We start from the raw sequence: 13,256 nt of genomic DNA, 5'->3' as shown, positions 1-13,256 counted from the left end.
TGTGGTTGTGATAGTTGTCAGGTGGATAATACAATGGAGAGCCAGGCTGAATGTGGAAGGTTGAGAGCGGAAGTGAAAAGGCAATTAAGAGAAATAAAGAGGGAGTATGAAAAGAGACTAGCAGCTAACCTAAAAGGGAATTCTAAAGTCTTCTCTCGGCATATAAATAGTAAAAAGGTGGTAAAAGGAGAAGTAGGGCCTCCTAGAGAAGGGGATTTTAAACATGCAAGCAGAGGGAATTGCTGAGGTATTAAATGAATACTTTGCATCTTTCTTTACCAAATAAACTAATGCTACCCAGGCCACAGTGATAGAGGAGGTAATTAATATACTAGGAGAATTTAAAATTGATGGGGGGGGTGGGGGAGAGATATTAGAGAGGCTTTCTAAAGTTGATAGGTCATCAGGACCAGATGAGATGCATCCAAGGATATTGAGAAAGTGAGAATAGAAATTGCAGAGGCGTTGGCCATAATTTGCATGCCTTTCTTAGACTCGGGTGGTGCCAGAAGACTAGAGAATTGCAAATGTTCAAACAAAAAAGGTGTGAAGATAAGCTCAGTAACTACAGGCCTGTCAGTGTAGCGGTTTATCTATCGTGGTAGGGAAACTGTTTTAGAAACAATAATTGGGGACAAAATTAATAGTCACATGGACAAATGCAAGTTAATTAAGGAAAACCACGAATTTAAGGAAAAATGTATTTAACTCGAGTCTTTTGAAGAGGTGACGGAGGGTTGATGAGAATGCTGTTGATGTGGTGTACATGGATTTCCAAAAGGCATTTGATACAGTGCTACCCAACAGACTTGTGAGCAGAGTTGTAACTCATGGGATAAAAGAGACAGGAGCAACATGGATATGAAATTGGCCGAGTGACAGGAAACAGTATTGGTTAAAATTGATACTTTTTGGGCTGGAGGAAGGTTTGTAGTGGAGTTCCTAGGAGTCAGTGTTAACCTTTGCTCTTCCTGCTACATACTAATGACCTAGACCTTGGTGAACAGGGCACAATTTCAAAATTTATGAATGATACACTAGTTAGAAGTGTTGTGAACTGCAAGGAGGGTAATGCAGACCTTCAAAAGACAGACAAGTTGATGGAATGGGCAGACAGGTAGCAGTGAAGTTCAGTGTGGAGAAATGTGAAGTGATTCATTTTGGATGGAAGAACATGGATTGACAGTATAAAATAAAGGATATGACTCTAAAGGAGGTGCCGGAGCAGAGGGACCTGGGTGAATATGTGCATAAGTCATTGAAGGTGGCAGGACAGGTTGAGAGAACAGTTAATAAAGCATACATTATCCTAGGCTTTATTAATAGTGGCATAAAGTACAAGCAAGGAGGTTATGTTGAGCTTGTATAAGACAAGTGTTCAGCCTCAGTTTGAGTAATGTGTCCAGTTCTGGGTGCTGCACTTTTTAGGAAAGATACAAAGGCATAGGAGGGAGAGCAGAAAATATTCAGGACAATAGTTCCAGGAATTAGGAAGCTCAGTTATGAAGATAGATTGGAGAAGTTGGGACTGTTTCCTTGGAGAAGAGAAAGCTGAGAGGAGATTTAGTAGAGGCATTCAAAATAAGGGGTCTGGACTGATTAGAGAGAGAAACCGTTCCCACTCATGAAAGGATTGAGAACAAGAGGGCACAGATTTAAAGCAATTGGCAAAAGAAGCAAAAGTGACGAGAAACTTTTCACGCAGCGAATGGTTAAGGTCTGGAGTGCCCTGCCAGAGTGTGGTAGAGGGAGGATCGAAGCGTTCATAAGGGAATTAAATTGTTATATGAACAGGAAGAATGTGCAAGGTTACAGGGAGAAGCAGGGGAATGGCACTAGGTGAAGTACTCACTTGGAGAGCCAGTGCAGACATGATGGGCAGAATGGCCTTGTTCTGTGCTGGAACAATTTTGTGATTCTGAGAGTTGCAGGGAAGATGCTGGACACAGTTCTGAAAGATGAGACCTTAAGCTCCAGTCGCAAAGACAATTCAGAGTGCAAGAGAATATAAGATAAAAATAGAATGTATAACAGTCAGGCTGATGAAAGAAAAATATGAAGGTAAATGGGACTGAGCTGCTTAAAGGTTGGAACTTTCCATTTGCCATGCAAGTGCAATCACTCCATTTAAAAAGAAAAAACAAAGAGGGTAAACCAGGGAGACATTTATGGCCATGCATTATTTTGGATATGTACAACAGACGGATTTGATCAAGGAGTTATGTATTGACCAGACTGGGTTACTTTCTTTGTGACCTCCATTTTTTTTTTTTCTTATTCCCTGAAAGAAATCCTAATGAAAATCTGTGGGTGAATCTACTGTTGATAAACACCAGACCAATCTGAGAGGGTGGTGTAAGACTTGTTTTCTTGCAAGTTTTTCCCCTGGGAAATGTCTTGCTTTGCCATGGTGGAAAGATTATCTCTCAGATTGTCTGCTTATGGTGTAGGAGGTAGAGGGGGGTTGGTGTGAGTAAGAAGAAAGGGGTAGCCTTAGTCACTTGTGCAATCCAGGACACTTGTCTATATCTATATCAGAGCCTGGAATGAAAAGTGAGCAGCTTTTGGGAGTTTGTGAGGATATGCTGAACAGATGTCCCTGTTTATTCTTTTGGATTGATTGGTTAAGAGCTGATTCCAGGTCCTGTCTGCATAAACACTGCTCTCTGACAAAAACACAAGTGATAAAACAAATTCTGAAGTGCACCGTGGGAAATGTGGATCACGGGCACTAAGGGCAGTTCAAATGGCATCAGCTGCAGACACTCTTGGGCAAAATTTAGTAACTAGATCAATCAACCCTCTCTCAAAAATCCTTTAGGAAGCTTCTGAAGGTTACCAGCGCTGCCTTATGATGCAGTATAATCGAAACGATACTCCAGAGGAAGTAAAGCGCCGTGCCATGGGTGATCCAGAGGTGCAGCAGATCATGAGTGACCCTGCCATGAGGTTGATCTTGGAGCAGATGCAGAAAGATCCACAGGCGCTAAGCGAGTGAGTACAATTGTTAACCTATCAGAAATTTTGGTTATATTGTCTTCATAACTCTTGCGTGAATTCTAAGCCCCTCTTTATGAAGCACACGGAATCATCATTATGTTAGAGTTAAAACTGAAATAATTCCATTTAGTTTTGTATGGCATTGTACGACCCCATTGTTGTGGACTTAAAAGGGGGAGGAGGGAAGACAATTTTTACTTTGCTTTATTGCTGACCTACCATATCCATGCTACTAACGCTTGCTCTCCATCCTTTTCTCCCCAGACACTTAAAGAATCCCGTCATAGCCCAGAAGATTCAAAAACTCATTGATGTCGGCCTCATTGCAATTCGGTGATGACCATCACAAGACTCAGCAGAGATGAAACTAGGACAGTCCTTCAGGAATGTACCCTCTGAAGATTTAGGGAAGGGAGGGAGGGAAACAGGAGAAAAAAATTAAAACAGCCAAAATAAACAGTGTACAGCATCTCATCTTAGTTTTTATTTGTAACACCTGATTATTTTGTGATCTGATATATAGCGCAAAACTATAACCTGTGCACTTTCTGTAAGTTTAATTTTTTTCATTTTTAAGATGACAATGTGAAATGTGCATCTCTGCTGCTGTAGTCACCTTACAGTAACTGTAGAGATGTTGGGGTTTTCAGATATTTTGCAGTTTATTGCATGCAAAGAGTTGCATTAAAGTGTTGTATCCAACCAACTGTACATTTCTAGTCCAGTTCTGTTTGCTGTTGCTCTAAACTTTCAATTCACAGTTACAATGTGTGCATATACATACAGTGCTGCATATGTTGTGCAGATTCCCTTCAAGGTCTTTTTTGGCTCTTTTCACCCATCTCTGTCAACATTGGAGATTTTAGTCGTGTCTGTAATTTAACAGAACTTCTCTTGTGAATAGCTTACCTGTAAAACTAGCAAATCCTTATTGTATTCAGATACCATTTTCTGATTCCATCTTGTCATCACCTCTTGCCTCCGTCTACCTAAAATGGGAGCTCGGCTGACACTCTAATCTTCATGTTCTAGCTTTGAAATGTTCATTCTTTACTCCCAAATTCTTCCTTCTCCCAAAGATGCTAACTTGCCTGGGATACCTTCCCTATGGCCATTCTTTGTGAGCCTTAAAGTGCCATCAAGACATGCAACAGTGACTGGCCGCTTCCTTCCCCTGTCAAGTGGGTGGGGTGCAGGGGGTGAATTTGAGTTGTGGCATTTGATTGTAGAGCTTTCATGGGTAATAGAATAATTTAAAGTGTTCATACTTTCTGTATTATAAGGGGAACCCCATCTGAATTATTTTTGCACCTTTCCTAAGTATAGTTTGAGAGAGTTAACTACATGGCAGTTGGTTTCCTGGTTTCTCTTGTTCCTGTTTTTTTTTAAAACTCTTAGCTGGAAACTGAATCCACCAGAGGTAGCGAGATCTTGAAAGACCGGCACCAATAACTCTGGTCAATGGGACCACTGTCCAGTTTTTACGGTGGTGGATACCATATTTGAAGCAAGTTCTAGATTCTGTCTTCCAGAACATTTCTCCAAGCCCCACCCCACCCTCCTACCTGAAAAATGCACCCACACTTAAATATATTTTACAAGGCTTTTTAGGCTTTTGCAATAAATACCAACAGCATCCATGAGGGGTCACCATTGACCAGAAATTTAACGACCAGCTACCTAAGTACTACGTCTGCAAGCGTAGGTCAGTGGCTGTTTATTTTGTGGTAAAGACTCACCACCTAACTCACCAGACCCTATCTGCCACCAACAATGCAAAAGTCAGGAATGTGACCCAATAATCTCCACTTGCTGGGATAAGTGCAGCTCTAACTACCCCTGAAAAGCTCAATACTATCCCGGATAAAGCAGACTACTTGATTGACGCACTCCATTGTTGCCGCTGGCATAATGTGGCTGCACTGCAGCAACATGGCAAGGCTTCCTTGTGGTACTGCACCCTATAAGGACAACAGCAGCAGGTGCATGTCTCCAGTTGGCCCAGCATCCTGACTCGCACATCAGATATATTTATGTGACCAGATAATCTGTTTCGGTAACATTGACTTTAGGGTTAAACATTGGCTAGGACATTACTCTGTTTCTCTTTAAATGGTGTTACAGGATCATTTGTATCCACTTGGGAAGACAGATGGGTCTCAGTGTCTAACCCAAAAGACAGCATCCCCAACAGTGGGAGTGTTGACCCGGATTACCTCTGTGGAGTGTTAGTTGAACCTGGAGCTTTCTGACTCGAGGAAGAGTGCTACCCACTCAGCCACAGCAGGCACCACCATGGTGCTGTTGGCCCTCCCATTAAGAGCCAAACTGCATTGATGCGGTAACAGTGGGATACGTTGCAGATGTTGGGGAAACCCCCTTTTCTAACATGCCAGGGGGCAGAGAAATGGTGCATCATCAGAATGACCACTGGGTGGGGAACCCCCCCCCCCCATCCCCCCCTGCTCTCCCCACCCCAGCCAGGGAACAGGCACCAAAGTTCAAAGCCACAGCCAACTGGTCACAAATAAGTAACTAAGAATTTGCTGTGTGTTCAGTGCCCAGAAAATAGGCCTCAGTGTCACCATTGACAGTAATTTTTTTAAAAAACATGAGTATGAGAACATCGAATACCATTGATTTAAAGAGGAGTCATACGGAGTCAAAACATTAACCCTGTTTCTCTCTCCACAGAAGCTGCCAGACCTGCTGAGTTTTTCCAGTGTTTCTTGTTCTTCAGATTTCCAGCATCCGCAGTATTTTGCTTTTATCTTAGAAAACCACTGCATTGGTGGATGTGTGTTTGCATCTGTATTGTCCGTGCAATCAGCTGCACGTGGAAAGTAAGCCTACCCCACACAAACTGGAGGAAACTCAGTGCAAGCCTGGCCTTTTTGGAAAGATTATAAGGCAAAATTTTGTTTCTAAAAGGTTGCATAACAACTAGCATTTTTATCGTACTTTTAACATAGAAAACAACCCAAGGCATAATAAACTAAAATTGACACAGCCTCACAAGAAGATACCAGGATAGGTGACCAAAAGCTTGGTCAAAGACTTTTAAGTTTTTAGAAGTCCTAAAGAGGAGGAGAGAGCAAGGGAGAGAGATTTCAGGAGGGAATTCCAGAGCTTAGGCCCTCAGAAGCTCAAGGCACGGCCGCTAATGATGGAGAAACCCAGAGATGCCTGAAGATTGTAGGGCTGGAGGATATTACAGGAGATTGGGGAAGGTGAGGCCATGGACGGATTTGAAAAGTAAGATTATTATATTAAAATGGAGACATTGGGTCCAGTTCTGGTCGCCACACTTTAGGAAGAATGTGAAGGGTCCTTGAGAGGGTGCGGAGGAGATTGACCAGAATGGTCCCAGGGATGGGGGGGATTTTAGCGACAGAGTTAGGGGTTGGAGAAGCTGGGGTTCTCCTTGGAGCAAAGGAGATTGAGGGGGAGATTTGTTAGAGGTGGACAAGATGATGACAGGTAATCATTTGGAAAAGGTAATCAAAGAAAAGCTGTTCCCATTGGCTGATGGGACAAGGATGAGGGGATACAGATTTAAGGTTTTGGGCAATAGATGCCCAAAGAGATGGATGTGAGGAAGACCTTTTTTTAACGCCATGAATGGTAATGACCTGGAGTTCACTGCCCATGAGAATGATGGAAGTGGGGACAATCAATGATTTCAAAAGGAAATTGGATGGACACTTGAGGGAAATAAAATTGTAGAACTACGGGGCGAGAGCGGGGGATTGGAACTGGCTGGATGGCTCTACAGAGAGCTGTCATGGACCCAATGGGCCGAATGGGATCCTATGCCATAATGACTCGATGGACAAGGGTTGTATCGGGCCTCCTCGCGGGGCTGCAAACAGAGTTAACAGAACCTCACCCTGGCGATTGACTCGATCTGATGGCACAGGCAGATTCCCGGGCGAGACAGTGATGCCTTTTTAAGCTGACGCCAAAAAAAAATGGGCAGAAACCACGACTGCCGGCGAACGTAACTTGCGTCTGGAGCTCTGCGACCACCTGTGCTGGGAATGCCAGCGGGACCCGATGTGCCGCAGAGGGCTTATGATCTGCTTGCAGGAATGTTGCGCAAGTCACCAAGCCCAATGATGCAATGTTTTGCATTGCGAAAGCGTGGTGAGAGTCAGTGCATGCATGATGTGTCGATGACTTCATCTGAAACTCATCGAGCGCACTGGCTCCCAACTCTGGTGGGTCAGTCACCCACCTTTGAAAACACTCTACGGTATGTTGTTACGTACACAAAAAAAAAGTTGGGAGGTACAAGTGCTTCATTCACTAGCTTCACTTCCTCAACAGGAATGTCAAAGCCCAAAGGCCAAGTCAGCTCCTGTTTGGGTGGGGGTGGGGGTGGGGGGGGGGGGATTTCAAAAGTTGGGAGTTTTTTTCCAGCTGTGCATGGCACGGCCTCCACACATCACACACACACTCACACCAGGGCAATAATAACAGTGAGAGATTTGTTAATTACCCCTCACATGTCCAGACAGGGCAGTTTTGTTTTGTTTTTCTCAAACAAATCCCAACCTTCAGTGCCACACTCCATCCAAAACAGAAAACCTCAAACTTTAAATTTGAAGCAACTAGGGAGGGGAAGAGGGCAACGTGACAGGTTCTTGAGGCAGGGGGACAGGAACTCTCTTTAAGAAGCAAAATAAGACAAGCCTCGCATGTATGAAGGTAAGTGCATTGCCACAGCACGCCTTCTCTGCATTGTTACACACCCATGACTCAAGGTTTGCACATGCTTTGAACCAGGAATTGCCAGTGAGGGAGTATGGATATAAATTAAAGCTTGGAGCTCCACAAAGGTGAATGGACGCATTGTTGTGGGTTTCAGCGTGATGCGGAGTGCAGTTATTTTATAAGGACCCAGTCGGACATGGGTTAGGTGCTTCTTTTGTCCAGCAGCGTTAAAGTGTGACTCGAAGTTCTCAGTCAGCGGAAACTGCTTGAGAGTTTGAAATTGTTCGGTAACGCCCTGCACAGAGAGAGAGAGAGAGAGAGAGAAAGAGAACAAGCAAGCAAGCAGCGAGTAGGGATAGAAGCGAGGAGCTAAAAGTCTTATTAGCCGGCACATGCTCCGAGGGAAGGACGCTTGCTACCTGAACTTCTAACAATTGGAATCAGGACCGCTGGATTCTGGTGAGGAAACTTTGCCCCCCTGTATTGGGGAGAGGTTTATTAACTTGCTATTTATTGGAGTGGTTTCTGGTTGATTTCCTTCAGACACTGCATATGTAACATTAGAACAAATGAGTGTGTAAATCCATAGACTAATACAGCACACAAGAGGCCATTCGGCCCATCGTGCCTGTGCTAGCTCTTTGAAAGAGCTATACAATCAGTCCCCTCTCGCCCTTTCCTCCAAAGCCCCTGCAAGTTTTTTTTTTCTTTCCTTTTCGAGTATTTATCCCATTCCCCCCCTTTTGAAAGTTCCTATTGAATCTGCTTCCACCGCCCTTTCAGGCAGCGCCTTCCAGATCATAACAACTCACTGTGTTTAAAAAAAAAACATTCTCCTCATCTTCCCCCCTCTGGCTCTTTTACCGATTCTCTTCCATCTGTGTCCCCTCTGGTTACCGACCCTCCTGCCACTGGAAACAGTTTCTCCTTATTCACTCGATCCAAACCCCTTCCTGATTTTGAACGCCTCGATTCAATCTCCCCCTTAACCTTCTCTGCTCTAAAGGAGAACAATCCCAGCTTCTCCCGTCTCTCCACATAAAATGCTAACTTCTTTTGAAAAATGCAAATTGAAACTCCATTGGCCGCTATTTTAACTTTGAGCATTTGTAATGGTTTGTTTCATTTTAAAATGCGCATTTACATGCTTAGAAGACAGAAAGTACTTGGGTTACATAGGGCTAGGAATAAGTAAGCCATTTAGTCCATGGCCACCTGCCTCATTTTTCTTTATGAGGACATGATTTGCTTTGTTGGTTGTTTTAACTGCTTCACCTTGGAGAGTTCAAAAACAGAGACCAAAAGGTCAACAATGATGGAACCAGTAGGTATATTCTGAATGTGTCCTGCTTCACTGTGGGGACAGGGCTTCTGCTTCAACTATACCATAGTTTCCACTGCGATCTTCCGCTTTTGAGGATCTTCCTCTGGGGTCATGATTGGCAGACTTTGCAGATACTGTCAATTAATTTCACTGTGTAACTTCCCCTAGGCCCAAATGAACACCAGTACAGAAACGGATGTTGGCAAAGTTAGGCAGGGACATTCAACTTGGATCTTTCAAAGTCTGTCGATGTCGAGGAGGTTGAGTGTGATGACAGGTTCCATAGATCTGTGCTTTTCAGAAAGGAGTCAGTGTAGAACACACAGCTCGAAGAGTTGATTTCAGTGCTGTTCTAATCGCTCAAACTTATCCCAAATTCTGCTGCCCATATCCCAACTTGCATCAAGTCCCGTTCACCCATCATCCCCTGTGCTTGCTAATCTACACAGGCTCCTCGTGCAGCAACACCTCGATTTTAAAAATATCATCCTTGTTTTCAAATCCCGTCTCACCCCTCCCTATCTCTGTAACCTCCTCCAGACCCTACAACCCTCCCTACCTCTGTAACCTCCTCCAGACCCTACAACCCTCCCTTTCTCTGTAACCTCCTCCAGACCCTACAACCCTCCCTACCTCTGTAACCTCCACCAGCCCCTACACCCCTCCCTATCTCTGTAACCTCCTCCAGCCCCAACAACCCTCCCTATCTCTGTAACCTCCTCCAGCCCCTACAACCCTCCCTATCTCTGTAACCTCCTTCAGACCCTACAACCCTCCCTACCTCTGTAACCTCCTCCAGACCCTACAACCCTCGAAGGTCTCTGCACTTCTCCAATTCCGGCCCCTTGAACACCCCCAATTCCCATCGCTCCACCATTGGCGGTCAAGCCTTCAGCTGCCTGGGGCCCTGAGCTCTGAACTTGCTTCCCTAAATCTATCTCTATCTCTCTCTCTTTTTCTCTCTCTCCTCTTAAGGCATTTCTTAAAACCAATCTCTTTGACTGAGCGACAATGTTTTGCCTGACTATGCTTTTGTGAGGTGCCTTGGGATGTTTTGCGCTGTATAAGTGCAAGTTGTTGTTAAAGACAACCTCCGAATGTGTTTGATGCTGGAGTAACATTTAGGGAACCAGAAATTGTGCAGTGATGTGACAATTGATCCCAGAGTGCAACATGGTCTGTGTGGAAACTGTTGGGACCATTGAGTAGTGATGAGGCAAGAGTTTAATCCAGAGCAGTTGGTAACCACTGTCTTAAGGTTCCAATTCATGTGATTATTTTCATTAAGATATTCAGTCATAGATCAACTTATGGTGCAAGACACCTCCAGTGGAAAAGGCTGGAAGAAGGCAAAACCAATCATGTTGTAATAGTCAGATGGATATCAAGTCTTGTGGTTCAAAAAAACAGAAATTAAAAGCTTGAAACGGCTTTAGAATCTGCATCATACAGCAGCGAAGCAGGCCATTGGGCCCATCATACCAATGCCAGTTCCTCTTCAAGTATTTATCCAATTCCCCTTTTGAAAGTCCCTATTGAATCTGCTTCCACCGCCCTTTCAGGCAGCGCCTTCCAGAACACAACAACTCGCTGTGTCAAAAAAAAAAACATTCTCCTCATCTCCCCCTCTGGCTCTTTTCCCGATTCTCTTCAATCTGTGTCCCTCTGGTTACCGACCCTCCTGCCACTGGAAACAGATTCTTCTTATTTACTCTGTCCAAACCCTTCATTTTATAAGGGAAACTCATGTGGGAGGGAATTTGCTCTGATAGGAACAGCCATGTTTATGAATGTCTGCGTCCAGGCACCATGGATGAGTGGTTGAAGTACATTTAGTGCAAGTTAGTCGAGGGGCAGGAAACTATCGCTGAAGCTAAAAGGAGGACTCCACAAGACAGTTGTGAGGTTGGCTTTGCTACATGGTGCAGAAACTTGGGCCACATCAAGAAGAGAGGAACAACGACTGGACGCTGATGAGATGCTGATGCTGAGATGGATGTGTTGAGTCCTGAGAAAGGACAAAATCAGCACCAGCACATCAGGGGGTCAGTGACGATTGCGGGAGTGTCGAAGAAAGTAGTCGAGAAGGGATTGAAATGGTACGGCCATCAGTTGGGGGGAGAGAGAGAGAGAGGAAAAGTGGTGAGGTGAGCGATGGAGATGGGACTGCCAGGGAGAAGAAGAGGAGAAAGGCCTAAGGCCAGGTGGAAAGATGCAGTGACGAGAGCCTTAAATGCAGCAGGACTGGGAGAGGAAAGGGTGACTGACAGGAGTTGGAGAAGGGCTATCAACCCAGCACAGCGGCAACCCCCAAGTAAAATGGGAGAAGCTGAAACAAGGAGTCGAGGGATATATCAATAGCTATAAATTGCCAAGTAACATATATCCTGTAAGCAAAAAACCCATAGTTTATTTATCCCAGCATACAGTTATACAGCATCCCTTTTACTTCCAAAAACATTCGAAAGAAAATGCTGCATTTGTACAATCTCGGAATGGCCCAGTGCACCTTACGGCCAGTCCGGTATTTTTGAAGTGTTGTCATTGTTACATGTTCCATTTGCCACAATAGAATTGATGCACAGCAAGTTCCCACAATGCAGTAATGACCAGGGATAAATATTGGCCCCAGGACACCGGGGAGAACTCCACAAAACCACCACAAACACCACTCCCCACACAACCCCCCCCCCCCCCCCCCACCACCACTACCACCACCACCACCACCACCACCACCACCCCGCCAGCTCTTCTGCCAACAGCGGCCGTGGGATCTTTTACACCCACCCGAGGGGGCAGGCGGGGCCTTGGTTCAATGTCTCATCCTGAAAGGTCAAGAGGGTGCAAGCAGGAAGTAGGAGGCAAGTGGAGGGGTGGAACTTAACAGGGGCCCTCATTAGATGAACTAAAGGCGCAAACTCCATTAAACTCAGAGGGGAAGCAGGTACAAAATGGTAGAGACACATCCAGCTTGATAGAAGGGCCTCCTAATCCCGTTAATCAGCCCAAAGCGGAGTATTTGAGATTACAAGTGGCAGGCAATTGTCTCACTTGAACCAAGTTGCAGAATATGTGTTGCCTGGTTGGTTGATTATAAATAGCCACAGAAGCTAAACGGTCCCGAATTGTCTCCCGTAGTTCAGAGACACTACAGTCCTCCTGTCCCAATCTCTATCCTTTGTTACATGCACACTGATCCTGGGCGTGAACAGGATATTGTGGCCTGTCAGCCAGATAAAGTGAAGGCAGTGTTTGTGATGGGAGGCCGTTGTTTTACTGCGTGGCATTTATAGAGAGCATCTTAGTTTCCTTTGCCTTTGAGAGATGGGGGTGGGGGTGGGGGAGGTTTGGCCGTTTTTCTCCACCCCATCCCCATCCCTCCCTCCTTTTCTCAATGTGTTGAATCTCACCATCCCGTACACCCTCCGGCTACCCATCCAAGAGTCCGTTCTTGGTGCACGAGCCCGGGAAGCGGAGGACTGTTTGACTGTGGGGGGCTTCACAGCCAAGATCAATCTTCGCCAGGCCCTCCTGTGACCTCCAGCACCACCCAGAAGGACGAGGGCAGCGGGTGAACAGGATGACGGTCACCTCCAAGGCACACTCGCATACCATCCTGCTTTGGATGTGCATTGGCAAATTTCTTCCTTGCCACTGGAATCCTGGAACACCTGAGCTCATTGCACCGTGGGAATACCTTCAGCAGCCCGTTCCTGATTCCTCTGCCCATCTTCACTCCATAAGCTGTTGACACTGACAATACTAGCCTTTTAACTTCCCACCACCGGTCACACTTCACCGTCACCCTTGGATTGTCTCACTCGCCTGAAAGATCTGGATGAATCAGGAGCATCTCCAATGCAGATGGAAGGTGTCCAGTTGTGAATTCCATCTCTCTTCCTGGCTACTGCCACGATCGAACTCAACAGCGTGCCTTCCTAGTGGCCTGTGTTCTATTTATTTTTAATTCATTCATGGGATGTGGGCTTCGCTGGCTGGGCCCAGCATTTATTGCCCATCCCTAATTGCCCCTTGAGAAGGTGGGGGTGAGCTGTCTTACTGAACCGCTGCAGTCCCTGTGGTGTAGGTACACCCACAGTGCTGTTAGGGAGGGAGTTCCAGGATTTTGACCCAGCGACAGTGAAGGAACGGCCGATATATTTCCAAGTCAGGATGGTGAGTGACTCGGAGGGGGAACTTCCAGGCGCTGGTGTTT

At 45.4% G+C, this 13,256-nt stretch overlaps 2 protein-coding genes across 2 annotated transcripts in view; both read left to right on the top strand.

Annotated features, from left to right (window-relative positions):
• stip1 (stress-induced phosphoprotein 1) overlaps positions 1-3,711 on the top strand; it is a 28,947-nt gene extending 25,236 nt beyond the window's left edge. Inside the window, exons 13-14 of the mRNA XM_078532961.1 lie at positions 2,822-2,994; positions 3,265-3,711. Of these exons, the coding sequence (XP_078389087.1) occupies positions 2,822-2,994; positions 3,265-3,337 (246 nt within the window). The 3' untranslated portion in view covers positions 3,338-3,711. The remainder of the gene's footprint in view (positions 1-2,821; positions 2,995-3,264) is intronic.
• A 4,087-nt stretch (positions 3,712-7,798) lies between these two features.
• The window catches only part of LOC144670248 (fermitin family homolog 2-like), a gene marked incomplete at its 3' end in the record, with an annotated part of 38,269 nt that continues 32,811 nt past the window's right edge, over positions 7,799-13,256 (top strand). Inside the window, exon 1 of the mRNA XM_078532735.1 lies at positions 7,799-8,175. The remainder of the gene's footprint in view (positions 8,176-13,256) is intronic.

Source organism: Cetorhinus maximus, chromosome 31 (assembly GCF_964194155.1).
Source record: "Cetorhinus maximus chromosome 31, sCetMax3.hap1.1, whole genome shotgun sequence".
Classification (NCBI taxonomy): domain Eukaryota; kingdom Metazoa; phylum Chordata; class Chondrichthyes; order Lamniformes; family Cetorhinidae; genus Cetorhinus; species Cetorhinus maximus.
The sequence above is the reverse complement of the archived record's forward strand: the minus strand, read 5'-3'. Positions and strand labels throughout refer to the sequence as shown.